The following is a 27,101-nucleotide window of genomic DNA, read 5'->3' on the forward strand; positions in this document are numbered from 1 at the left end:
AAACCGAGGCTCTGGTTAGTGATGTGAAAATGTTGGGGTTTGGAGCAAATGGTCAAGAGGGAATTCTTGAGGAGTCTTCAGTGCAAAAAGGGTGGTTTTAGTAAAGCATGGGGGCAGGACCCATGGGTAGAAAGAGCTGCAGTGGGGTTGTAAGGAGTGTCGGATTATATATACTTCTAAGGTGGGAGGGGGTTGGGGACAGCGTAAGTCTCTAAGGAATTTGGAAGCAAGATTTCTGGACCAGGATCTCACTGTTGTTAGGAAAAGGTCATTTACTACTGCCTAGTAAAACCTGAGTTATGAGACCTTTCAGATATGTATCAGTGGGTCACATGCTTGGGGCATGATTGCCAACAGGTATCTTGGAGGGGGAGGAGGAGATGAAGTTTCCCAAAGGAATTTTTATATGTTAAAGAAGACTTAGAGGATCCCGGAAGTCAGGCTAATGTTAAGCTAAGATTGCCTTTTGCACTTAGCAAAGATCAACATTGAGGCAGTTGAGCTCTTAAAGGAAGGTCACTCCGCCTGTCTCAGGACTTGTCAGCGGATTGTAAAGTGTAAGGAGATTTAATTTTTTTTCTTTGGCCTTGGTTCTCCACGTCAGTTGGCTGACTCCAGAGTCCATGATTCCGTTACTGAGGTACTCTGCCTCTCAGTCTGAATTACCACGAGTGGTAGCGTCACTCTAACAATGGGGAAGGAGAAGGAAGAAGTGGGAGAATAAAGAAATCAAGACCTTACAGTACAATTAATTTAAAGCATCATTGGACTGGAAGTCCCAACTGAATGCTGGTTCTGCTTTGACCGCTGCCTAGCTTTGTGATCGTAAGCTCGTTGCTTCTGAGCATCTCCTACGCTTCTCTTCCAGGGCAAGCGTTCTTTGGCCCGCAGACTCAGAATGAGCCTTGACTTTGAGAAAGGGTGCTGTCTGGAGGAGACTGCTATCCAAGTGCTGGGCCCCAGGTCAGCTGGCTCTGGAGCTGGACCTCCCGCTGATATTCCTGCTTTCGGACAGACGCTCTGGGAGATTCACAGCTCTGGGAGATTCACAGCGCTAGGCCAGCTGGGGTAGCTGTCTCCGTGTTCACAGGCCCTCTACCCTACACATTTTTGCCTGGCTGACTCCCATTCACTGATAAGTGTCAGATCTCCTCTGACCGTGCAGGCTTGGCTGGGTCCTTAGGCTTTGACATTGCTGTATCAGCCTCCTTTGTTATATAGGACTCACACAGTTTGTAGTTAAATACTCACTGAGGCATCTACTCTGGGGTCAGCGGGTGGATGGACAATAGCAGATTTCCAGTGCCACTCCATTGCAAGGAATTAAAATGGTAAATGATTGAAAGCGCAGCAAGGTGTAGCACAGGTGTGCTGAGCTCACGCCTGGAGCAAGGCAGCCCCCCCTAGGGCAGAGCCAGCCGGAAACAACCAGTACCTTGCTCCTAGGGTAGCTTCGTTAATCATCAGAAGTCACCTATCTGCCTTCGAGGCTGAATACAGACGCAGTGATGGTGCTTGTACCAGTCAAGACTGATTGCAGAAATAAATCCCGCCACCTGTGCCCCTGCCCTACTAGAGGCACTAGAGAAACCCAGCTCATCTTAGATGCCCAGTGGACATTTGAATAAATGGAAGCCGTTAGCGTCACCATCCGGTAATTCCTCTGAGTGGCAGAATGACTGTCCCAAAGTTCACAGGCTTTGTAGACTTGACTTCACAGGAGAAGCCTCACAAACTTTATTTTGCCTTTCGGTGTGATTTTTTTTTTTAAGATTTTATTTATTTATTTGACAGAGAGAGATCACAAGTAGGCAGAGAGGCTGGCAGAGAGAGAGGGGGAGGAAGCAGGCTCCCTGCCAAGCAGAGAGCCCGATGTGGGACTCAATCCCAGGACCCTGAGATCATGACCTGAGCCGAAGGCAGAGGCTTAACCCACTGAGCCACCCAGGTGCCCCTCGGTGTGATTTTCTTGGGTTCATAGGATATTTCAATAAAGATAACGTGTGGGCATGTACAAATGAAGGGCAGGGGAGGGGCTGTTGGAATCAGCTCACTAAGAGCCTCAAGAGGTGATCATTGATGATTTCAATGAAAATAAATCACAGGTGTCTGGTACCATTTAGAGTCGAGATGGGCAAGCTCATGCCAAAGCACAAGGCAGTAATCAAAATAGTGCTCTTAACGACCTGGGTTGGGTCATTAAAAGGTTTAGCTGTGTTAGGAATACTCCACTTAATTGTAAAAGGGAGATACAAAAAATCCATTAAACTGAGTGCATTGCCTTCTTGTTCGTGGGGGAGGTTGGAGAAGAAATCTTAGTTTGCTAAAAAAATGAAACTCTTCAGCTTGACCAAGGGTATATACATCCACTGTCAAAAACAGACCTTGTACAAATGTAAACATCAAATGAACAATAAAGTAGAATAAAAAGGATGGTCACTATCATGTGGTAGAAGATGGCTCTGGAGATTCCAGTTAATGCAACACAAGAAAAACAAGTAATGGAAATATTGGAGAACATCAGAACTGGTTATTGTAGTTGGCTTAGCCAGAAAATTCTTGGGAAGCAATTGAGATCAGAAGGGCTTATAACAAACATTCTCACCACCATACCTCCTTACTCCAGGGTCTCCCTCCCCAGAGACTGCCACTTGGGACACCTCTGCCTTTACTCATATCCATAGCTGCAAATAATGTGGGCAGTGCCATCTTCTGACTCAATGTTACATGTTAACTGGTAACTATCTGTTGCCATCTGCCTTAGCTTGGGCCACCATAACAATAGACCATAGACTGGGTGGCTTCCAGTATCCAGAATTCCATGATCAAGGTGCTGGTGGGGTTGGTGTCTGGTGAGACCTTTCTCCTTGGGTTGTAAGACAGCTGCCTTCGTCCTGAGTCCTTGCATGACTTTTCTTCAGTGCATAGCAGAGGCAGGTGGGGTTGGGGGTGCTTTCTGGTACCTTTTCTTATAAGCCCTGATCCCATCATTGAGGACCCTGCCCTCATGACCTCAGCTAGACCTAAGTACCTCTTAATGGCCCCCATCTCCAAATACTATCACATTGAGGGTCAGGGCTTCAACATAGGTATTTGGGCAGGGGGACACAAGTCCGTCCAGTGCACCACCCCCATTGTTTCCCTTCTCCGTATTATAATTCATTTAAGTCAATGTTTAGTGTTTACTATTATCTCTATGCAAATATCATTTAGGATGGAGTATTGTAGTGAACATCTAACTACAAACCACTTTTGTAGTTTCTTTTGTTCTTTACCGAAGTTAATAGTAGTACTGTTGTCTCTCTTGCTGTTTCTGTTTGCTTAGGGGGTTTTTTGGTAGCTAATTTGCCCCAATTTTTCCTATAACAGCCTCTCAGGAAGGTTTCCCCCAAGGGCAGTCACATCAGATCATCACAGTTTAATTTTTATCCTGGATGAATTTCTCCCGGGGATCTTCCTTCACTTTGGAATTCCCTCTGCCTTTGGGTTGGGCTGAATTTTTTGTTTCCTGGCATCACTTCACTTCCTGTTTCTTATTTTCCTCCCTCATTTTCAGGGAGCTCGTTTCCTAGCTGCCTTGCCAGGTTAAAAAGAAAGTAAAGTGACATAAAGCAGGAGATGATCACATCTGTAATGCCGGTCTTCTGAGTCACCGTCCCAGCCTGGCCCGGGGCGCCTGTCCTGCTTGATTTCCGCTCCTCTCGGGGATTGCCCTTACCTCCCTCCTGTGTTAACTCTAAGTCTACAGGTCAGCCTACACATGTTTCCTTTTTTAGAGTTTGTGCCCTCATTTTGGTGAGTCATAGCCAACACTGCATGTCTGGGGAGAAAAATGTATTCTCCTCTTGTTCTTCATTGATAATTTTTCTGGGTAGTTTCTGGGTTAGGAGTCATTTTCCGATTTGAAAGCATTTGCCTGTGTCTTCTAATATCCTAGTATCCTATTGCTTTTAGTAAAGTTCAAAAGCTATTCTTAAAAAAAAAAAAAAAAAAAAAAAGCTGTTCTTCTTTCTGACGCTATTCAGGTCTATAGGTGACCTGTTTGTTCTTTGGTCGTTTAAAAAATCCTTTCTTTGTACCTGATATCCTGAAATTTCATGTTGTACCTTTTCCATTTGTGTCTATTTTCATCCATTGTGCTGGCTTCTCAGGGGAGTTCTTTTATGTAGAAATTCATGTCCTAAATTTGGAGGTTTCTTGAGTTATCTTGTGGTTGACTTCTTTCCCTCCTTTGTCTCCTGTCTCTGTTCCTGGAATGTATCATTCAGACACCTGACCTCCTGAACCTGTCCTCTAATTGTCCTCTTTTCCTGTTTGTTTTTTTCCTTCATCTTTTTGTCTTTTTTGTCATCTTTTCTAGAAGATTTTCTCATTTTTATGTCCCACTTTCATGGCGTTTTTAATTTCTGCTAGCCTATTTGTAATTTCAAAAGTGAATTTTCTTCCCACAGGACTGTTTGTGTCCTTCCTATAACCTATTTCTGGTTCACTACTGTAATATCTTTTCTCCCTGAGGATACCGATTTTTTTTTTCTCTCCCTCTTCAAAGTTACTTTCTTCCAGTTTGTGTTTTGGTCTCCGCTCCCTGCCCCATTATACGGCTTTTTTGTCATCATAGATCTGGTAACCTTGGTTGTCTGCCTGCGTTTTGAAAATGCAAAGCTGTTCGGATGCTTTAAGCACATAGGTGGGGCTTATCAACTTTGAACTCCGTTGTGGACTGGCCGGGCCAAGCTGTGTGTTGGTGAATCCCCAAGGTCTTTTCTCTTGTGTGAGTGAAGGCTTCACTGCCAGTGCCCTAAGAACCCAATGGAGGGGAAATGTTAGGGATTGGAAGGATGGGGAAGTCTTCACACTGAAGAGTCATTTCAGCCCTTCCTTCCCTTCCCCTCCCCTCCCTTCCCTTCCCCTTCTTATCTCTGTGCCCAATTTTGGTCTCGAACTCATGACCCCAGGATCAAGAGTCACACGCTCCACTGACCAAGCCAGCCAGGTGCCCCCCCCCCGCCTTTTTAAAATATTTTATTTATTTATTTAACAGAGAGAGACAGATCACAAGTAGGCAGAGAGGCAGGCAGAGAGAGAAAGGGGGAAGCAGGTTCCCTGCTGAGCAGGGAGCCTGATGCAGGGCTCCATCCCAGGACCCTGAGATCATGACCTGAAGGCAGAGGTTTAACCCACTGAGCCACCCAGGTGCCCCGCCCCCTTTTTTTTAAAGCGATCTAGGACCCAGCTACTTTAAAACAGCTTTCTGCAACTCGATGACTTTAGCCGTCCCCCCTTCTCTCTCAGTCACTGTTCTAGTCCCAGAGGTGCCTGAGTCTTTTCAGACCTTGCAGCGACCATGGTTTGGTTCTTGCCTTTCCCCATCAACCAGCTTAGTTAGACCCCAGCTTTTTCACAGTGGCCAAGTTCGTTATCCCTCATCCACGTGTTCCAAGCTGCTGAAACTGTGTCGCTTTTGTCTCCTTTCCTAACCATCCCATTCTTGTGATAATTTTAGAAGGGTTTGGGGAAGGAGCAAAATTAGACTCATGTGTTCAATTTGACATCTTTATCCAGAAGCCTAAAATACATGCTGAAGCTACCGTGGCTGGCACTGGTACCGCCGTCTCCCAGATGGGTGGAAGAGAATAAAGATTCCAGAAACTAACCCAATATATGAAAAGTCACCAATACGTGGTAACAGATCAATCGACTAGCTGCTAGAAAAAATAAAATTGGCCTTTCCTTGCCCCATATAGAGAACACAATTCTAGTTGGATTAAAGACCTAAACCTGTATACAAGCTGTAAGAAAATACAGGAGAATATTTGTGTAATCCTGGGTTGAGGAAGACCTTCCTAAGATGGGAATAGAAGAAGGCTTAAAGGGGGACCCATTAACTACATAAGAGGTTAACACTTCCGCAAGACAAAAGACTGTTACAAAACCGTTAAAAAACAAACTTGGGTGGGGAAAATATTGCCACATGTGGCGTTACCATGCCTCTTCTCTAAAAACCTTTACAAATCAGGAAGAAAGTGATTTTTTTTTTTAACGATTTTATTTATTTATTTGACAGAGAGAAATCACAAGTAGATGGAGAGGCAGGCAGAGAGAGAGAGAGAGGGAAGCAGGCTCCCTGCTGAGCAGAGAGCCCGATGCGGGACTCGATCCCAGGACCCTGAGATCATGACCTGAGCCGAAGGCAGCGGCTTAACCCACTGAGCCACCCAGGCGCCCCAAGAAAGTGATTTTTTAAAAACATATCAATAAATAAGGAAGGAACTCGAGATGGCTAATAAGCATTTGAAAAAGTGCTATCACATCCTCACCACTAATCAGGAAAACGTAAGCTAAAACAAAAAGAGTGCTGTACACCAGCGATTTTTTAAAAATTTTTATTAACATGTAATATATTATTAGCCCCAGGGGTACCGGTCTGTGAATCACCAGGTTTACACACTTTACAGCAATCACCATAGCACATGCCCTCCCCAATGTCCATAACCCCACCACCCTCTCCCTACCCACCCCCCACAACCCCATACACCAGGAATTCTTTTTTTTTTTTTTAAAGATTTTATTTATTTATTTGGCAGACAGAGGTCACAAGTAGGCAGAGAGGCAGGGTCAGGCTTGATCCCAGGACCCTGGGACCACGATCGGAGCCGAAGGCAGAGGCTTAACCCACTGAGCCACCGAGGCACCCCATACACCAGCAATTCTTAATGTGTGGACTCTGGACTGGCAGCATTGGCACCACCTGGGACTTGCTGACTTACCGAAAAAACTCAGAGACTGGGACCCAGCCCTCTGTGGTTTCACAAGCAGGGCCAGTGATTCCACGTAACCAGGAGAATGAACCAGTGACATTCAGTGTCATGCTTGAATCGCACCATGCTCAGTGAAAGAAACCAAACCACAAGAATACCTACTGTAGGATTCCATGTATATGAAGTTCAAAAACATGCACCACTCAGGTGTTAGAAATCAGGACGATTGTTACCCTTAGAGGAGGGCAGGAGTAACTAGAAGTGAGAATGAAGCTTCCGGGCACTGGTCACGTTCCGTTTCTTAGCGTGGATGCTGGTTCTACAGGTTTGTGCAGTTTGTGAAAATTCGTTGAGTTGTTCATTGTGGATTTGTACATTTTTCTCTATGCTGCAATTCAGTGAAGCAGGGCAAGGTTAAACATGAGATCTTTCTCTCTCTCTCTTTTTAAAAGATTTTTAAGTCCTCTTTATGCCTCATGTGGGGCTCAAACTCATGACCCCGAGATCAAGAGTTGCATGCTGTACCAACTGAGCCAGCCAGATGCCTCAATAATCTCTTTTTTTAAATTGGGTTTTAAATTATTTAAAACATGGGTACCTGGGGTTGAAAGGAAAAGCATGCTTTAGTATAAGTACAGTTAGCACAAGGCCTTGAGGAGTAATTTGGCAGTATCTCTAATACTTAAAATAGCCTAGAAGTTCTGCCTCTCAGAATCCTTCCTGGAATTCAGGTGTATATTATAAGAATGTTCCCTGGGCATTTTTATACAAGCGTAAAGGAGATAACTTCAATTTCTCTCCATCGGGAACTGGTTACACGAGTTATAGAAAACTGGGCAACTGTCAAAATTGGTGTAGATCTGTATGTAGTGGCGTGAAAGGAGGTCCCTCATGATATTATTCACAGAGAGAAGCCAGTCACAAGCCCCGTGTACAGCCTGATCCATATTTTCAAGAGAGAAAGAAAAGGATGTTCAGGTGGTAGTTACAGATGCAAGGAAAAGAAGTTAAGAAAAGTAGATTTAAATTTTTTGTATTGGTTTCTCTTGAAAATGTGTAAGTGGTTGGGGGTTGTTGCTTGTTTGTGTATTTTATATATACTTTCTATATTTTTTTAAATTTTTACCTGCATTGATCACTTTGGGAATTATTTTTTTTTAAGTCCTAGCTTTACTATTCAAAAAAGTCTTAGCCTAAAAAAAAAAAATGCTCATCAGTGAAAAAAACAAACAGTATTTTTGTAGTCTAAGCAAATAAAGATTTAGCGTTTGTCTTAAGCAAATAAAGATCTAGAGATCTAGAGTTTGTCTTAAACACAGACATGCACAGCCAGCAGGAGAGTACTAACATTTTTGTAGAGTGATTTTCGTCAGTATTGGTATAGTGGTAGACGAAAGGCTTGCTTCTTGTTTCTGTTATCTAGGAAATTCACTTGGGTAGAATTCTTTTCTTGACGGGGGCATTCTTTTAACTGTGTTTGTGGGTAAGGTCATGGGTCAGGTATTCCTGCTTTTAAAGAGATGACTCAGTTAACGAAATTGTCCCCGTGTGTAAAAGGTGAGCACTGCTAGCCCGTTAAACAAAGCGTCTCTGGACAGTGGGCCCTGCTTGCTTTAATAATGAAAAACGTCTTTGCATTCAGAGCCAAGAGCTGTTAGCGGAGCCGGTCGACCTGGACACAGGCTCATGCTGGAGACTTTTAAACTCTTGCACTCCCCTTGGGGGACAACCTGACCCTGTTTGCTGTGTTTCTTCACACAGTGATGTTTCTTCTGTGCATCACCAACAAAAGGCTGTTCTGACCCCTTCAGTTGGAATCAGGAATCCCGTGATGTTCTTTCAGACCCCACCGTGCTGGATTACATCTATTATCAGTCTCACTGATCCGATGAGGATCTCTCTGTGTGTAGATTACCTGTCAGTTAAAATGAATTCAGGCCCGAAACCCCGTCTGTGTGAGGCTTAGCACTTTCTGGAATTCTATCTCATTTTGCACGTCTTCACTTTTGATCAATTCTGCTGCCACGAATGGAAGCGTAAAAACACGTCTCCATTAAGCATTGCTTTGGAATCATATACAGTATCAAATGGATAAAAGGAACCGCAGCTTTCGCCTCCAAAGGGGAAGCAGCAACACTGAGAGTCTGTCTTGAACTCCCTGGCACAGCATCCAAACTGTAGCAGATAGGTGGTCTCCTCGCGGTGAGCAGTGGGCAGTGTCCCTCGGAAACCTGTCTGCGGGCTTCATGACCTCACAGTAAGGGCCTGCACCCTTGTCCCTGCAGCATCCACTTGTCATCCTTATCTGGAGGTCCTGCCCGCCTCAGGCTGGGTTGGTTGAAAACGGAGCTCTGAAGCTGTGGTGTAGATCCGCCCATTCACCTGTTATTGTTTCATTGTTCAGGTGAGGAAGTGACAGCCCTCTTATACACCATACATCTTTCCAGAGACTGCATATCTTTCCACTCTGTCCTAACCTACTAAATTTGTTCAGGTTCTGCCCTGGCCACTTCGGATGTGTGTCTGGAATTCCCTCACTTCCCAATAGTCGCTGCCACCATCTTGGTCTTGAATACATCATCTTCTCCCACTGGGACTATTGTGACAGTCTGTGAGCTTGTCTCCTCACACATACTCCCTTCCCTTCCACGTGCCTATCCTCCCCAAGCAGCCAGAGTAGTACTGTAGCCAAACTAATGTGCGTTCTCTCCATGGTGAGACACGGATGGAAACCCCACCAGGCAGAGGTCTCGTGCAGCAAATAAGGAGATCACGGGGAATCACTTCCAACGCCGTGACTCCCCAGGCAAGGGTGGAGGGGTTCCTTTTATTTAGGGTGAGGATGAATATTTAGATTTGTCACTGCATGTAGAGGGGAGTGTAAGGCTGCATGTGTGCCCTAAGGAAACCTGCCTGTACATACATTGTGTGTTATGTAAATGAGGCTGGGGCTCCTCTGTGGAGCTTGTGGGGAGATTTTTTTTTTTTTTTTAAGATTTTTTTATTCTTGTGAGAGAGAGCACATGAATGAGTATGAGCAGGGGAGAGGGGCAGAGGGAGAAGCAGGCTCCCCACTGAGCACAGAGCCCAATGCGGGGCTCCATCCCAGGACCCTGAGATCACAACCTGAGCTGAAGGCAGATGCTTAACTGACTGAGCCACCCAGGTGCCTGGAGATTTAGTATTATAATAAGATAAAGGTATCTGTCAGTCATTCCCTGGGTCACTCTGTGGGCTCTCTGTAGAGGCATGAGTGGGGTTTAAGTTCAAACTGATCTGGGGGTTCTGGGCCACCAGAACTCTGGGTCCAAGCATTCGCTGTTGCTTGAGGGGTAGTCTCAGTTTTCATCACAGGATGTTGTACCCGTTCGGTCTTTTTTCTCAGTTAAGAGATAAGCTAGAAAGCAGAGCTTAAGGAAAAATGTGGGACAGAGGTCAGTGGCTACAAGCAGCTGAGCAGTAAAGGTCAGGTCTTGGGGTCTAGCTGGTGACACTATTAAAACTTTACCCTGGTCCTATCACTGTCTTGTTCCAACCTGTCACCATCCTTAGGAGAAGGTACAAAATCCCTAGGCCTCCTGGGCCCATATAATCTCACCCTCTCCGACCTCTCAAACATTTTGCACCAGTGTCCTAACTTAGTATACTTTCTTACAGGTTCTAGAATACAGCAAAGCCCTTCCCCCCCAGACCTTTTGCCCTTGCTGTCTTCTTGCTTGTCCGTCTCGCTAGCTTTTCCTGGGTCTTCAGGATATTCTGCAGTATGGCCTTCCCTGACACTCCCCATGCCTGCAACAAGGGTGTATCTCTCTATTATACACTCATACTTCATTTTCCTTCATAGCATTTTCCACAATCACAATTATTCAGATATGTCTCCCCACTAGACTTTAAGTTATGAACCACAGGGTTGGTTCAATGTGTGTCCCACCCATCCTTGGGGCCTCACAGCAGGAAGCTTTGGCAGAGTTTATTGCTCTCAAAGGCTATAAACAAATAAGTGAAAACAATCTTCCTAGATTTGTGATTAAAATTCCTGTAGTATTTTGTTCCATATGCCACAAAGAAAGATAAAAGAGAAATGAAATAATTTGTCCTGAGCCTGAACAGCTAGAGCCAGCCCTGGACTCCTGTGGGGATATGGTTGGGATACTAACTTTTTCATGACCTAGGAATAAAGACCTGGTCCCTGGAAGGTGCTGGAATATGAGATGCATCCTTTGTGCTGGCCTTCCTTTGTTCAGGACTAAAGATGCCCACAGTTCAGATCGGTTTCCTTTCCCTTGATGAAATCTTCCTTTAAGGGCGCCTGGGTGGCTCAGTGGTTAAGCCGCTGCCTTCGGCTCAGGTCAGGATCTCAGGGACCTGGGATCGAGTCCTGCATCGGGCTCTCTGCTTAGCAGGGAGCCTGCTTCTGTCTCTCTCTCTCTGCCTGCCTCTCTGTCTACTGTGATCTCTCTCTGTCAAATAAATAAATAAAATCTTTAACAAAAAAAAAAAAAAAAAAAAGAAATCTTCCTTTAGTCAATTGGAGATTGATTTGGCTTTGGGCTTGGTCTTATTCATCGGCCGTGAAGATTTGGATGGCTCTTCCTGGAATAAATGCACAGCTTATGTTAAAATGCTCAATGCCGGCATCTGCACTAGGCCCTTGGGTGTTCTCCTTTCTGAAAATTCTCTCAGGCCATGCATTATTTGCCATCTGCCGGGGGACAGGGGGGAGAGGGCAGCGGTGGCAGGTGGGGAGTCCTCAGAAGTTCGTCCCTTGAGAGAAGATAGTTCCGTGGACCACCTCAAGTGGACCTGCAGTCTTGTTCCTTGAAAGCATCAGCCTATGAGCAGGTGTGTGTAGCTTCTCCCCTCGTAGTGCTTCAGAACTCCTTATTAGTGCCGACATTTAAAAATCAAGATGATCCTGTACAAATTTGATTTTCTGTGTTTTCTTGAGGGGAAAATAAAGATGACAATCTAGCAAAACTGACCCACAATAGGGGAGCCTGCCTGGTCCAGCCAGTGGAAAATGTAACTCTTGATCTTGGGGTCATGAATTCGAGCCCCACCTTGGGGGCTAGAGTTTACTTAATAAAAGATTGGCCCAGAGCAGTTGGCTGGAGCTGAGTAGAGACCACCCCTTACAACAGATACAGTTTTTCTTGTTTTCTGGTCTCTGTTCAGCCAACCACGTTCATCTCTTGTACCTCCCTGGCATTTGTGGGTACGTGAGTCTGCAAACTTGAGTCTGCAACCCCTGTTTTGTATTCGTAAGTCATGTGTGTGTGTGAATATGAACAAAAGCTGTAAATGGCACCCTAACATTTTTTTTCTCTCTCCCTGCTTCCTTCTTTACCTTCCTCTTGTGTCTTCCTTTTCTTTCAAACTGCCTCTGCCATTTTACAGGTTCTGGGACTGCTGGTGTGGACGCTGATTGCTGGAACCGAGTACTTCCGGGTCCCTGCGTTTGGCTGGGTCATGTTCGTAGCTGTATTTTACTGGGTCCTCACCGTCTTCTTCCTCATCATCTACATTACAATGACCTACACCAGGATTCCCCAGGTGCCTTGGACAACGGTGGTAAGGAAGCCAGGGGTCGTCGTCTTGTCCACTGCCCACTAGGTAGGGTGGAACTTAGTCCTTCCTAGTCCTTAGTGTTGGAATTCAGGGTTGTTGCTCTGCCAGCAAAGCAGGGGACAAAGCCAGGGAGAACCCAGTGCAGCAGGTGTTTTATACCTGGGTATGAAACTGGCCATGCTGGAACATCCAGGAATTTCTTTTAGTCAAAATAGCAAACCGGTTCTCGGAAGACTGAATGAAGAGAGAAGTTCACTTCTTCATTCATTCCCCATAAACACCATCACCTAGAAACAGGCACATCACGGCATCAGCCTCAGCAGACCTCACTTCCTTCGAACCCCTCCTGGGGCCATAACCTTAGCCTTTTGCACACAGACCTCTTTGATGTTGGGAAGCACAGTGTGTGCAGAATTAGAACGAAAAATGAATTGCTGTTCAAATAAATGGGTGTCTTCATAATTGGAAGCAAGTGCAGTCAAGGATGATTGGATGCTTGTGTGGGATAAACTAAGAGGAACACATGGTGTGGGATGAAATAGATATAGATAAGCAAATGCACCTGTCTTAGTTGGCTCCGGCACCATAACAAAGCACTACAGACTGGGTAGCTTAAGTGACAGAAACGGATTTCTCACTCTTCTAGAGGATGCAGTCAGGTGTCAGGAGAGCTGGTCTCTGGTGAGAGCTCCCTTCCTGAGTTGCAGGTGTCTGCTGTCTTGCCGGGGCCTCACATGGAAGAGAAAGAGAGTATGAGCTCTCCTTCATCTCTTCCCACCCTCCAGATCTCATCAAACCTGGATTACCTCTCAGATGCTGCATCTCCAAATAGCACCATGTTGTCAAGTAGAGCTTCTGTGCACCTGGGGGGACACAGACATTCAGTCCATAATATTCTGCCCCTGCCTCCCCAAAATCATGCCCTTCGAATGTGCAAAATGCATTCATTCCATCTCAGCCTCCCCCAAAGTCTTAACTCGTTCCAGCATTGACTGAAGTCTAAGATCCAAAGTTTCGCCTAAATGTCATCGAGATCAAGTATGATGAGAGTGGAGGTACAGTTCATCCTCAGGCAGAATTCCTCTCCAGCTGCGAGCCTGTGAAACCAGACAAGTTATGTACTTCCAGGATACAGTGGTGGGACAGGCACAGGATAGATGTTCCCTTTCCAAAAGGAGAAATAGAGAAGAAGGAAGGGGAGGCGAGTCCCAGGCAAACCCGGAACTTACAAGACAAATTCTATTGGGTCTTAAGTCTCCAGAATAAGTCTCTTTGGTTCAGTGCTCTGCCATTAGGCCTCCTGGGGTGGCATTGTCACCCCTATGCATCTGTTGGGTGACCCTGCCCCTGAGACACAGAACCCAGAGAGGCAGACCAACCTTTTGAAACTGAGGAGTAACCAACTTTTCCCTGGGGCCTGATCATCTCTGCATCAGCCTCTCGGTGATTCATTTTTTTTTCTGGAAGACTGGCATGTATTCACAGTCAAATGGCTCTGTGGTTCGAAGTCGGCAGCAATTCTTTATTTTGTCCCATCTCCACCCTTTTCGTTCAAATGGCAGCATTTCACAGGTATAATCCCTTACCCGTTCCTGGCTTCTGCTGACACATGATTAGATCTGTGGTTTGCATCCATGATCTCTTTATCAAATGGTTGTTTGGCCACACCTGTACTGTTCTCTTTGGAGCAAGCTCTTTCTTTTAGTAGTTTTTTTTTAAAATTTATTTGAGAGAGAGAGAGTTGGGGGGAAGAATGGAGGGAGAGGAGGAGAGAGAGTCCTAAGCAGACTCCATGCTGAGTGTGCACAGCCCAACACGGGGCTCGATCCCAAGACCCCGAGATTACAACCTGAGCTGAAACCAAGAAGAGTTGGATGCTCAACCAGTTGTGCCACCCAGCACCCCAAGCTTTCTTATTTTTTTTGCAATATGGATAGGCTTAGAACTTTCCAAACCTTCAAGTTCAACAGTTTCTTCTTTAATTCATCTCTCTCCTTGTGCATTTTACTATAAACAGGAGGAACACTTTGCTTAAAAAATCTCCCCATTTAAATATCCAGTTTTTGGGACTCCTCGGTGGCTCAGTCATTTAAGCATCTGCCTTCATCTCTGGTCGTGATCCCAGGGTCCTGGGAGCGAGTCCTGCATCCACTCCTTGCTCAGCAGGGAGCCTGCTTCTCCATCGGTCTGCTGCTTCCCCTTCTTGTGCTCTCTCTCTCTTTGACAAATAGATAAAGTCTTAATCAGCTTCAACATCCATAGTTCTAGTATGTTCTTCAAAATTCTACAGCCTTTACTCATTATCCAGTTCCAAAGCCAATTTTATATTTTTAGATCTTTGTTACAGCAACATCCCACTCCTGGTTCCAAAATCTCTCTACCCCACTCTTGATCTAAATTCTGTATTAGTCAGAGTTCTCTAGAGAAGCACGGGCTTTAGGCTGTGTGTGTGTATAAAGAGATTTATTAGAAGGAATTGGTTCACATGATTGTGGAAACTGAGAAGTCCCAAGATCTGCTGTCCACAAGCCAGAGACCCAGGAATGCTGATGGTGTAGTTCCCGGCTGAGTTCAAAGGCCTGAGAACTAGGGATGCTCTAAGTTCTAGTCCGAAAGCCACCAGGCTTGAGACTGAAGAAGACCTGATGTTTCAATTCAAGCCTAAAGGCAGGAAAAAAGACTGCTGTCCCAGCTCAAGGCAGTCTGGCAGGAGCACTTCCCACTTACTCAGCCTTCTTATTCTATTCAGTTCTTCAACTGATTTGATGAAGCCCACCCACTTAGAGAGGGCAGTCTGCTTTACTCACTCTGTAGATTCAAATGTTAGTCTCATCCAGAAACCCCTACAGATAGACCCAGAATAAGGTTTGACCAAATATCTGTGTACCTGTGGCCCAGGCAGGTTAACATATGAAATCATCCCATCATCATGGTACCCTGTAGAAAGTGTGACGGAAGTTACCATCTTAGCTGGGACAGCTGGGAACTCTTCCAGGAGGAGCCAGCATTTAGTGTCATCTTGAAGACTGAGCATGCACATCCTAAGGGGAGCTCACAGAGATAAAAGGTGAGGTCTCCCTTGCCTTGGAGCATTTGCAGTCTTGTTGGGGAATTTGAAGTAGCTGCATGATTTAAGAAACAAAAGAACCCCATTTAGTGCCACACGTGTCTGTATGAAACAGACCTCTAGAGTGATACTCTCTTTTTGTTTGTTTTCAACCAATATATCAGAAAAATATCCAGCTCCCAATAACTAGTTGATAAACCAGATTTGAAGTATAGCGTATTTGTGGGTTGTAGACAGAAATGAACTTGGCAGGCCTTGCACACAGCACCATCACTGCTCAAAATGTACCTGGCTTTGTTCTTCCTGGGAGCTGCCTTCAGAGCTAAGTCAACCCACAAGAAAGCCGGTCTCATTCGATTTCACAAAGCACAGTCACTGCCTCTGGACGGTTTTCCCAAATACAAAAGGGAGGATTCTCCACTACGATTCTCAGAAATGTGGTTCTGAAAGTAAAACCAGTCGATGTGCCCAGAGCCACCTGGGGCGGCACAACCAGCCTTGCTGGATTTGGGGTCCTGCCTCCCTGGGTGGGCACTGGGAGGAAAGACTCATTTGGATGTGGGGAATCAAAAAAGGGGAGCCCCTTGAAGTAGCAGTCACAGGGAGAGCATACAGCCCAGGGGGGCGAGGGCATGTAAGGAATGCTGTTATGGAGAAAGAGGGGTCTTAAAAGGGTGTCTTGAGCAAAGTGCTTGGAACTTGGAAGAAGAGAACTTGGAGACTGTCACAGGAGAGGAAGTGGGTAAATGCGGGAATGAGCGGTACCTTGCATTCCACTCCTGCGGAGTCTCAATTCCTAGGGATGTTATCTGGATCAGGGCTGGGCAAACTTCCACTATACAGGACCAGACAGTAAGTATTTTCTCTTTGGGGGGCTATACAATCTGTCATGACTACTCAGCTCTGCTTGCACCTTGAGATCAGCTGTAGACAATTTGCAAATGAATGAACGTGATAGTCTTCCCTATAAAACTTTATTCCCACAAACTGGCTGTGGGCCAGATTTGGCCTATGCCCATAGTTTGCTGACTTCTGCTCCATATCATCTCTGGTCTCTCTCTTCTCTAAGCCAAAAGTACTTCCACTGACTTTTACATTAAAAATTTAAAATTTCAAAATATTTTAAAATAGTTTCTTTTGTCTTAATTTATGTTTCATTAATTTATTATTTTATATTTTTAAAAATATTTAAAATGTCTTACTACATTAAAATTTTTTAAAATTAAAGATTTATTTACTTATTTTAGAGAGAGAGAGAGAGAGAGAACAAGGGAAGGGGCAGAGGGAGAGAGAGAGAAAATCCCCAGCAGATTCACCACTAAGAATGGAGCCCTACATGGGGCTTCATCCCAAGACCTTGAGATCATGACCTGAGCCGAAATCAAGAGTCAGCTGCTTAACCATCTGAGCTACCCAGTGGTTTAAAATTTAAAATGTAAATTTTAAATTCAAATAAAATTTTGAAATTTAAAAATAAAGTTTAAAATAAAAATTCAAATTTTAATTATTTAAATTTAAAATAAAAATTTAAATTAATTTAAAAATTTAAATTATTTATTTAAACTTAAAATAAAAGTTGAGGAACACCTGGGTGGCTCAGTGGGTTAAAGCCTCTGCCTTCAGCTCAGGTCATGATCCCAGGGTCCTGGGATCGAGCCCCACATTGGGCTCTCTGCTCAGCAGGGAGCCTGCTTCCCCCTCTCTCTCTGCCTACTTGTGATCTCTGTCTGTCAAATAAATAAATAAAATCTTTTTTAAAAAAAGAATTTAAAATAAAAATTGAAAAAAATTATAATTTTAATATTAAAAATATTTAAAAATTAGAAGAATGCTCTAGCTCAGTCGGTAGAGCATGAGACTTTGTTTTCCCCCTAAGCAATAACAAGATTGGATTTGCTCATAAATTTGTGATTTGGGAGGAGCTTAATAGGACAGTCTAGCTAGTCTAGCTCTGCTTCCCTCATCAGCTGGGATGGCTTGAAGGTGGCTGGAGGCTGGAGTCATCACATGACTAGCAGCTGATACTGCTCTGGCCAGGGCCTGATACTGCTCTGGCAGCTGATACTGCTCTGGCCTCTCTGTGAGCCTGCTTGGATGGTCCACAGACCAGTGGCTTGGCATATATATATACACACACACATATATATATTTATATGATTACATAATTAATTACATTTATATATTATAAATATATAATTTTGTATATAAATATATGGATTATATTTAATTATACATTATATATAATTATATATTTTTAATTCTATAAATATATAATTTTTGAAGTTTTTAATTCTTTATTTACATTCAGATTAGTTAACATGTACTGTATTATTAGTTTAAGGGAGAGAATTTAGTGATTCATCATTTGCCTCTAACACCCAGTGCTCATTCCATCAAGTGGAGCATGAGACTCTTAATCTTGGGTATGTAAATTTGAGCCCCATGTTAGGTGAAGAGATTATTTAAAATTTAAAAAAAAAATTGAAGTATTGCTTTTATTTTTTATTTTTTCAAGATTTTATTTATGTATTTGAGAGAGAGAATGAGAGAGAGTGAGCATGAGAGGTGGCAGGTCAGAGGAAGAAGCAGACACTCCCCCCCCACATCTTCACCCCCCCCCCCAACTGAGCAGGGAGCCCGATTTGAGACTTAATCCCGGGACTCCAGGATCATGACCAGAGCCGAAGGCAGTTGCTCAACCAGCTGAGCCACCCAGGCACCCTCAAATATTGTTTTTTTGTTTTTTTTGTTTTTTTTTAATTAACAATGCTCCTTTCTGGCACTTCCTAGTTTTAAAATGCTTTGATTTGCTTGATCAGAATTCATCATAATGAAGTGTGTCCCCCTTTTATAAGCCAGAAAATGGAGATTTAGAGCCTCATGGCTTCTCCCAGATGCACACTCAGCTGGGGTCCATCTCTCTCTATTTCCATCCAGCATTTTTTTCTGATCTTGTTCCATTCCAGGCATGCCTCTGCCTGAGTAATGTATAAGAACCCAACCAGCAGTCAGGAGACCAGGACTTGTAGACCCATTAGAGTTATTGAATCCTTCATCTCATCAAGCAAGCCCGTCAGCCTCCACCTACAGGTTGCACACTCACATGTGGGCCAAGACCAGACGGGTCATGCAAGTGAGTGTAAATTCAGTGAGTGCTGAATTCTCACCACCCAGAAACAGTTTGGAGGCATCTTAACCAAATGGGGAATATTCTTCACTTCCCAAAGAAATAAATTGCAAACGGGCTCTCAGAATTGTTAGATCTGTTGTTTATTTCCCTCCCTAAGGCAATCCAGAAATCTGGGCTTTTGTGTGAACTCTTTCACTTTTAAAATATTTATAGCCAAATTTTAAAAACTTATTTTGTTACTGGCAGATGCTACAGGTCAAACATGTCTGACTTCGGGTTGAGGGGGTTTCTATTTCCTGCTTTGAGAAGCCCCTTTGCGACCTCTCCGAGCAGTCGCGAGTGGGTTGAGCAGTGTTAACTGGACATCCTGAGTGGGGTCTGCGGAAAGTTTTCACGTGTAACAGTGGAGGTCTCAGGTCTTTTATTACCTATGCCCAGCAGGGGCTCATGTAGAAACAGACTAGTTTGGACGCTCGCTAGCCCCCACTGTATGTCCCACACTAACTGAAGCATGACAGGGGTCAGGCGGACCGGGACTTTCCAGAGATAGCCAATAGGCTTCTGGTGCCAGACTGAGCCTTCTAGAATTTCACTGCTCAAAGTACAGCCCCTGGACCAGTAGCATCACATGGGAGCTTATTGGAAATCTTTGGCCCTGCCCCAGACCGACTGGATCAGAAGCTCTATGGAGGGTCTGGAAATCTCTATTATAAGCTTTCCAGATAATTCTTAGGCACCTAATGTGTAGAAAACACAGGTTTACAGATAATACGGGTCCACACCTCTTCCCTGGAACCTTTAGGCCAGATATGTTTGCAATCACGATTTTTCTTTTTCCAATTTTAGGAAGAAGTAATCTGGTGCATTCATTACATAAGTTGACCCCTCCTCCTGAGTCTGGGGGCAGCACTGTAATCAGACATGTTAATATTTCTGCAAAATACATGCATTTTCCTGCTAAAAGAAATGATAAAGACTGCATTGCTCCCATGTCCATGCTAGACAGTTTTCGCTGTCAGGTGACTTTGGGATTTACTTTTGGTCTTTCGGAGCATTTGGGGAATATCTAAGATTTCAGAGAAGGGATCAGTAGATTCCTTTTAGTCCCCTGGAAGCTTGACTGTCTCCCAAGGGACACTACAAAAAACAGAGTGGTAGTTTCGCCTTATATCTCTTTGCTTGACAAGGCATGAGCTTTGCACTGGACTTGGCTTGACAATAGGCATTTTCCTTAACACATCTGAAGAGAATACAGGTGCACATTTACTGTCTCCTTCCTTAACATGGAGCGGGAACCACAGCGGGTTCCCGAGAGCACCTCTGAGCTCCTGGGCAGTATCATCTACCGGAGAGGCTGCGATGTGCTTTCTGACAAATCTGGTCTGAGCTCAAACTTCAAGGCAGAACAAAACAGTTTGTCCTCAGAGCACTGAGCACCAGGACCTCCACAAAAGCTTTTTCTGAGGATTCGTCCTCTGCACCTCACCCCTGTTGGCTTTGCTGCAAGAACTCCAAACCACAGGGGTCACAGGGCAGAGGCCGGTGGGCGTGGCCTCCTGCTGTGGGCAGTAGCAGCCATCATTGGGAAATCCCTGCTGGTGCCAGAGGTCATGCTGGATCCTTCAGATCTTAAAGTGTTTCACCTCCCACTAACTGCAAAGAGGGATTGGATTATTTCTGTTTGGCGGGTAAAGAAATTGAGACATTAGAGGATTTTTGTAGGAATGGGATGCAGGTCCTGGGAGGCCAACCACAGTTGTCAGCCCTGGAGTCTGCTTGGCTCCCAGGGGACACAAGTGCCCTGGTTCTAGTCTTTAGGAATTCGCTGGAAGAAACTGCCTCCCCTCTACTGGGAAGGAATGAAGCATTCTTGACAGTTAGGTTTGGTCAGTGGCAGATCCCAATAACACAGTGTGGAGGGTCAACAAAGGGGCTAGCTGTTTGAGGGTTTTTATCTATGGGTGCCTTTATGGGGTGGGGAGGACATTTTATACCAAAGAGGGATCAAATTTCAGAAAAGAATAGCCTCCCTCCACCTTCCCCAAAAGGGAATAGCTGGAAACCTTTTATTTTTTTTTTAATTTTTTAATTCATATATAATTATTATTAGCCTCAGGGGTAAGGTCTGTGAATTGTCAGGCTTACACACTTCACAGCACTCACCATAGCACATACCCTCTCCAGTGTTCATAACCCAACCACCCACTCCCTTTCCCCCTACCCCCAGCAACCCTCAGTTTGTTTTGTGAGATTAAGAGTCTCTTATAGTTTATATCCCTCCAGATCCCATCTTGTTTCATTTTTTCCTTCCCTCCCCCTCAAATCCCCCACATTGCCTCTGAAATTCCTCATATCAGGGAGATCATATGATAATTGTCTTTCTCTGATTGACTTATTTCACTCAGCATAATACCCTCTAGTTCCATCCACGTCTTTGCAAATGGCAAGATTTCATTTCTTTTGATGGCTGCATAGTATTCCATTGTATATATACCACATCTTCTTTATCCATTCATCTGTTGATGGACATCTAGGTTCTTTCCATAGTTTGGCTATTGTGGACATTGCTGCTATAAATATTCGGGGGCACATGCCCCTTCAGATCACTACATTTGTATCTTTAGGGTAAATACCCAGTAGTGTGATTGCTGGGTCGTAGGGTAGCTCTATTTCCAACTTTGTGAGGAACCTCCATGCTGTTTTCCAGAGTGGCTGCACCAGCTTGCATTCCCACCAACAGTGTAGGAGGGTTTCCCTTTCTTCGCATCCTCGCCATCATCTGTCAGTTGGAAACCTTTTAGAAGGCACTGTATTTGTTCAATGACCCCTGGGGTCCAGGGATGCAAGAACTGGCATTTGAGTTGGAGGAGCTCAATGGTCGTTCAGCTGGAACAGTCTCCAACTCAGGTCCTATTGCTCTGGAGCAGTACACGCTCGTGTTTCCGAAACACTCTGGGCTGTTCCAGAACCCGCTGAAGCTTTGCCTTGTCCTCCTTCCCTTCTGTAGTCCCACAGATCTCTTTTTCCAACCTCTATAACAATCTCAGATCCAGGTTCTTTGCCCTTCTTTTTTCTTTCCTCTCTCCACCTATTTTCACTAGTTTCCCACACCTGGTGTTCCCCCAGACATACTTATTTTGGGAGTCCTCGAAAGATGGGGGGAGCCATTAGGTTTGGCTCTGAAGTAGCCGAACAGAGGCTGTGAAAACCCGTTGGGACCCTTTGGGGTGGTGTGTGGGGGAAGGAAACTCTTCCCCACTTCTCTCCAAGGGAAATAGAATTTCTTGTTTCCTTGCGAAAATCAGTTGGGCCACACTTAGTACAGAGTCGTGTTCCCACTCCCTGTGCAGCCCAGCAGCAGCGGGGACAAGGGCCTGAGCCTGTGTCAGGGCGGTCCTGGCCAGGCTGGCCTCTCAGGAGTTCGCTCACTCTTGTCTCCCCTTGTATGGGGACTGGACATGCAGGAGTGCCCCCAAATCCATGTGTAAAGACATTCCTCACAGCAGTGTTTATAATCCTGGGAAAACTAGGAACATCAAATGCCCATCAACAGGTGAAAAGTTCAATTCGAAGGTGTTCATGTCATGACAAGAATTGAGGTCCCTGTGTTTGTACTGATGTGTGAAATTGTCCCTGGTATCTTTCTCAATGAAGAAAAAAAAATCCCAACAAAACAGAGAAACCCCACTGAGTTTCCTGATTCTATGGCTCTGTTTGTGTAAGAGTGCGTGTTTGTGTAGACCTCAGAGGAAAGGGTTGAGGTGAAAGGAGTAGACTGACTTTCTACTCCAGATTATTCTGTCCAGATGGGATTTTGTTTGGTTACCATGAACGTGCATTACTTTTTCATTTTTTTTCTCTTATGCATTTTAATGTTTTAAATGTACTACATGGCTAATTTATTAAATGAATAAGCTTAACTGCTACCCATAAAATGCTGCAAAATGGAAACTGAAGTCTCACACCCCTCAAAGATAATGACATCGAACTGTTTCAGCATTTAAGAAAAAAAAAAAAAAAAGGAAGTCCTTTACTTGGCAAATAATACATGTGCAAAACTCTAGAGGTAATGTGCAATTTAAAAAAGAAAAAAAAACACTAGAGGTTTAAAAAAGGCACAGATGTGTTCCTGGACCAAGAAAACCCCACAACCAGCAAACATAATGAATCATCCAGGGAAACCAGGGCTTCCTGGGGACTTTTTTTTTTTTTTTTTTTTTTTTTTTTTTAAGTCTTCTTTATTAGGGAGAGGAGAGGGAGAGAGAATCTCAAGCAGACTCCCTGCTTAGTGGGGAGCCCAGTGCCGGGCTTGATCCCAGATACCTAAGATCATGACCCTAGTGGAAATCAAGAGTCAACACTTAACCAGCTAAGCCACCCAGACGCCCCAGGGGGCACGTCTCTCATGGCAGGCGAGCTTCATGGGCAGCCTGAATCCTGGGACTGACCCTTATCATAAAGGTTAATCTCCTTAACCCAGAACAATATCAGCAAAGTGTGGAGGTGGTCGGAGGGATACACAGCCCACCTCAGAATGTGAGGACCTGCCTCTTTCTTCTAAAAGAAAAAGATAGTGCTTCCCTCTTACCCCTACCCATTCCTGTCTCTCTGAATTACGGAGGGAGAGCTGTTAGACCCTTGGTGGCCGACCTCGGAGAGGAGCCATCCTCTTCCTACCTGTAAAAAGCATTGGTTTTCTGCCTTAGTTTTGCCCCATCCCATCCCCACTTCTCCCCCTTGTTCTACAGACAGGATCAAGTTTTGCACATTTCACAGTATGATTTCCTGAAATTTAACTATAACCGAAAACCAAATATCTACTTGGATTTACATCTCTCTCTTCTCTAAGAATAGGAAAAAATTAGATGAAGCCAGGGGTGAGATTAGTTCCCAGAGGGCTCTATTAATATGTATAGTGTTCTCTTCATTTTTAAGAAGTTGCTGCTAGGATTGCTGCTTAGCCTGAGGGGAATAGAAGATCAGCTGGGGCTGCTTTGGGAAGAGCTGTCTCCCAGCTCTGGGTCAGGGACAGGTGCTGAAGTGCTATGGCAGCTGGGGCCACCATCCTCACAGGGAGGCCGCCAGCTGCCAGCCTTCCTCAGCCAGTAGGTTGCCAAGTCTGAAATCTGGATGAAGCAAGGATCAAGAGCAAATTGAAAGAGAGGTGGCCGAAGGACAAGGCAGCCTGGGGGTCTTGGGGACAGGTAAGGGGTGTCTGGGTGTGCCGTGTATAAGCTGGTGGGAAGCCCCCTCTGCCCGGAGGCACAGATAAGCTGCTTCTCAGATCCCTCATCCCTGCCCCCTCCAAGTGTCCAGATGCACCTCTTACCAGACCTGGTGTGCAGTTCTTGAGCAATCCAGAGGTGCCAGCCCTTCCACGCTCCCTGACCTCCCCACCTCCCTGTCTCCCCCAGGGTCTGTGCTTTAATGGCAGTGCCTTCGTCTTATACCTCTCGGCAGCTGTGGTGGATGCATCTTCTGTCTCCCCCGAGAGGGACAGCCACAATTTCAACAGCTGGGCAGCCTCATCGGTGAGTGACCAAGCCCTTTCACCTGCCCTGCCCCCCTCCCATGTGGTCAGGGTCACAGTCTTCTCCTCCCAGAGGGGCTGGTGATCCAGGAGGAGGACCAAGCCATCTGTGGGGGCAGGGAAGCCTCACCTGTGCTTCTAACACTCTGGCAGTTATCTTGTTAGTTGGAAAGCTGCAAAAATTACTGGGGCCTCCTGATGGCCTGAAGTGAGCAGGGGCTAAATGATCCAGCTGGAGTGAAAGTCAAATAGGCAGAACAAGATAAGTGTTTGAGGAAGAAAAAATATTGGAGACAGCCTGAGAATAATTCTACTGACCACAGTTCAAGTGGGAAGACAGTTGCAAAAAAAAAAAAAAAAAAAAAAAGCACACTATGATTTTATTTTTACTTAAGAAGTGGAGATGTTTGTTTATGCAATGAGAATGCTTAGGAAAGCACACGCCAGCAGAGGTTCCTTCCAGAGACGGTTGGGTGGATGGTGGGGGGAGCAGCCTGAGGGGCTTCTGCCTTTTTTCTATGTGCTTCCATACTCTTTGTATATTTATACCATAAATGTGTATTGTAGTTCGATTTTAAAAATGAGTTTTAGAAGTTTCTCTAAGATTGGCCTTAAAATATTCCATTCCCAAAAGAAGTAATTGGTGGGGATGGTGTTGGGGGGATGGAGGTTAGACAGGAATACCAAAATGATCATGTTAAAACTGATTGATGATATACAGCCGTTCATTATATTCTTCTTCTTCTTTTTTTTTAAAGTAGGCTCCATGCCCATTGTGGAGCCCAACATGGGTCTTGAACTCATGATCCCGAGCTGAGATCAAGAGCTGGACGCTAGATCAGTCGACTGAGCCACCCAGGCAACCCTCCTCCTCTGTTTCTTATAGTCTTATATTTATATTTGAAAGCCTCTATTTAAAGGTAGAGAGCATGGTGCACATGGTTCAGTCAGTTAAGTATCTGACTCTTGATCTCAGCTCAGGTGTTGATCTCAGGGTCTGGTGAGTTCAGTCCTGCACTGAGCTCCATGCTGGGAATGGAGCCGACTTAAAAAAAAAAAAAAAAAAATTAAATCACAAGTTTAACAGCACTGGGTTCCAGCTATCATGCAGCAAGAACCAGCCAGAAATGCCTTATGGCTGCCCCTTCCAAAGGGCCAGCATTTTCCCTGCTCACCATTCATACCCCGTGGATTCATCACTTCCTCCCACACACTTGACTCCTTTATTTAACTGACCCTATAGCAATCTGAGGTTAAGCCCTGGTCTAAAACTGTCTGTACTAAATTAGGAATACATGTGTTTTTCTCAGATACACAACCACCATGTTTACCCTGAAGTGAACACCCTGTGGTTATTTGAGCAAAACTACAAGCTTTCCAGATATGTTTCCAAAAAAGAAAAGCAAAGCCCCAAAACAGAAAAACCCCGAAACAACCAACATAGCCAGGGATCATTTCAGAAGGAAGGTAATTGAACCAATAAAGCAATTTTAGATAAGAAAGCCTGGAGTCAAGGGATGCTATAAGTGCCTGATTCAATGGAGGCGAAATGATAACTTCTGCTAATTAGAATGTGCCCTAAGCCCTCTTTCTGTTATGCTCTGTTTTCTCCAGTTCTTCGCCTTTTTGGTCACCATCTGCTATGCTGGAAACACATATTTCAGTTTTATAGCTTGGAGATCCAGGACCATACAGTGATTTGCCATTTTGAGAATTTTAAAAGAAAGGAGAAAACAAGAAGAATCTCACTGTAAAAAACAACAACAACAACAAACTGTAGGTATAATGTATATTTCCAGAGAATTGTATTTAACTAAAGTTTTTATATACTTAGTTAAATTTGCTTACAGTGGTTTGTTACAATTAAACTGGATACTTACTTGCAAATTGTTGTAGCTTATAATGAACTCTTAAATATCCTGTTGATGTCTTCATGGACCTTATTTTCTTAGACAATGTATAAATAGGTAAATTGCTGATGTTAAGACTATGTCGAGTTTGTAAACTTAACTTTTAAAATGCCAGATTCTTTTCTGAATTAAATGTTTCAAAATCTGGGGTAAGGTGTCTGATTTGAGAAAGGAGACCTACTGCCAAAGCCCAGGGTTGGGGGCTGTGGGAAATCTTTATCCTCACAAGGCTGCTTAGTGGTAGTATTGTCCAGACACCCTTGTCCACAGCCACCAGGCCAGGATAGTAGAAGAGACCCGTCTCCCCAAGGCCGGGGTGGGGGGGGTCATCAGCGGCCACAATTCCCACATGCCAACCAGCTGGCCCAGAAGGCATCTAATGAGACGTGGCCTTGGAGCTCAGTAACAAGCTCCCCCTGAGTGATGCTGCCGAGTGCCCAGACTGATGGGCTGTGTGGTTATTGTTTCCTAATATATATTAAAATAAGTGTATAACCATTAAACCGATAAATACTTGCAGGTACCTTAAGGTACCTGCTGACCCCACAGTGACACGTGTACCGTACTTTGTGGAAAATACCTGACCAAGACGTCTCCAGTCTCCACAACTTACATTTTGTGGCCACGCTGTTAGAGACTGTCAGATGACGGGAAGAACCCCAGGCAGCTAGGCAGGTGTGTGTTGAAGCAAGGTGGTTCTTGCTGGCACGGCAGTGTATCTTGGGTGATTTTTTTCAATGTGGGCTTCTGTTGAAAAACAAAAAACCACAGAAACATTAGTATAGTTGACGACAGTGCAAAGTCTTAGTTGCTCGCTCTCTGTGGGCACAACTCCCATGGCCTCTTCTCTCCCCTGTCAGTTGTTTGGTGGGTCTTCCTGTTTAAGTTCTTCTCCCAGTTCTGTTTACCTCTATATAGGAGAGTTGAGATTGCTTCAGTGACTAACACCCACCACAGACCAACCCACAGTTCTGGACCCAAATAGCTAGTGGGGAGGGGGGGCATCCGGCATAAGGTGAGTGTGGGGTCCCAATGGGTGGGAGTGGGTGGGTGTTGGGGGGATACAGGGGGCCACTCTGAGTCCAACATGCAGATGACCTGGGCTGCAGTCCAAGGGAAGCTGCATCCCCAGCTATCA

The 27,101-nt window shown here is 44.8% G+C and overlaps 1 protein-coding gene across 1 annotated transcript in view; it reads left to right on the plus strand.

Moving 5' to 3' along the window:
- CMTM8 (CKLF like MARVEL transmembrane domain containing 8) overlaps window positions 1-26,111 on the plus strand; it is a 106,506-nt gene extending 80,395 nt beyond the window's left edge. Inside the window, exons 2-4 of the mRNA XM_082724274.1 lie at window positions 12,156-12,329; window positions 23,938-24,054; window positions 25,668-26,111. Coding sequence (XP_082580400.1) covers window positions 12,156-12,329; window positions 23,938-24,054; window positions 25,668-25,751 — 375 coding nt within the window. The 3' untranslated portion in view covers window positions 25,752-26,111. The remainder of the gene's footprint in view (window positions 1-12,155; window positions 12,330-23,937; window positions 24,055-25,667) is intronic.
- The last annotated feature ends 990 nt before the right edge of the window (window positions 26,112-27,101 follow it).

The sequence above is a fragment of the Mustela nivalis genome (genome assembly GCF_964662115.1).
Source record: "Mustela nivalis genome assembly, chromosome: 1".
In the NCBI taxonomy this organism is placed as follows: domain Eukaryota; kingdom Metazoa; phylum Chordata; class Mammalia; order Carnivora; family Mustelidae; genus Mustela; species Mustela nivalis.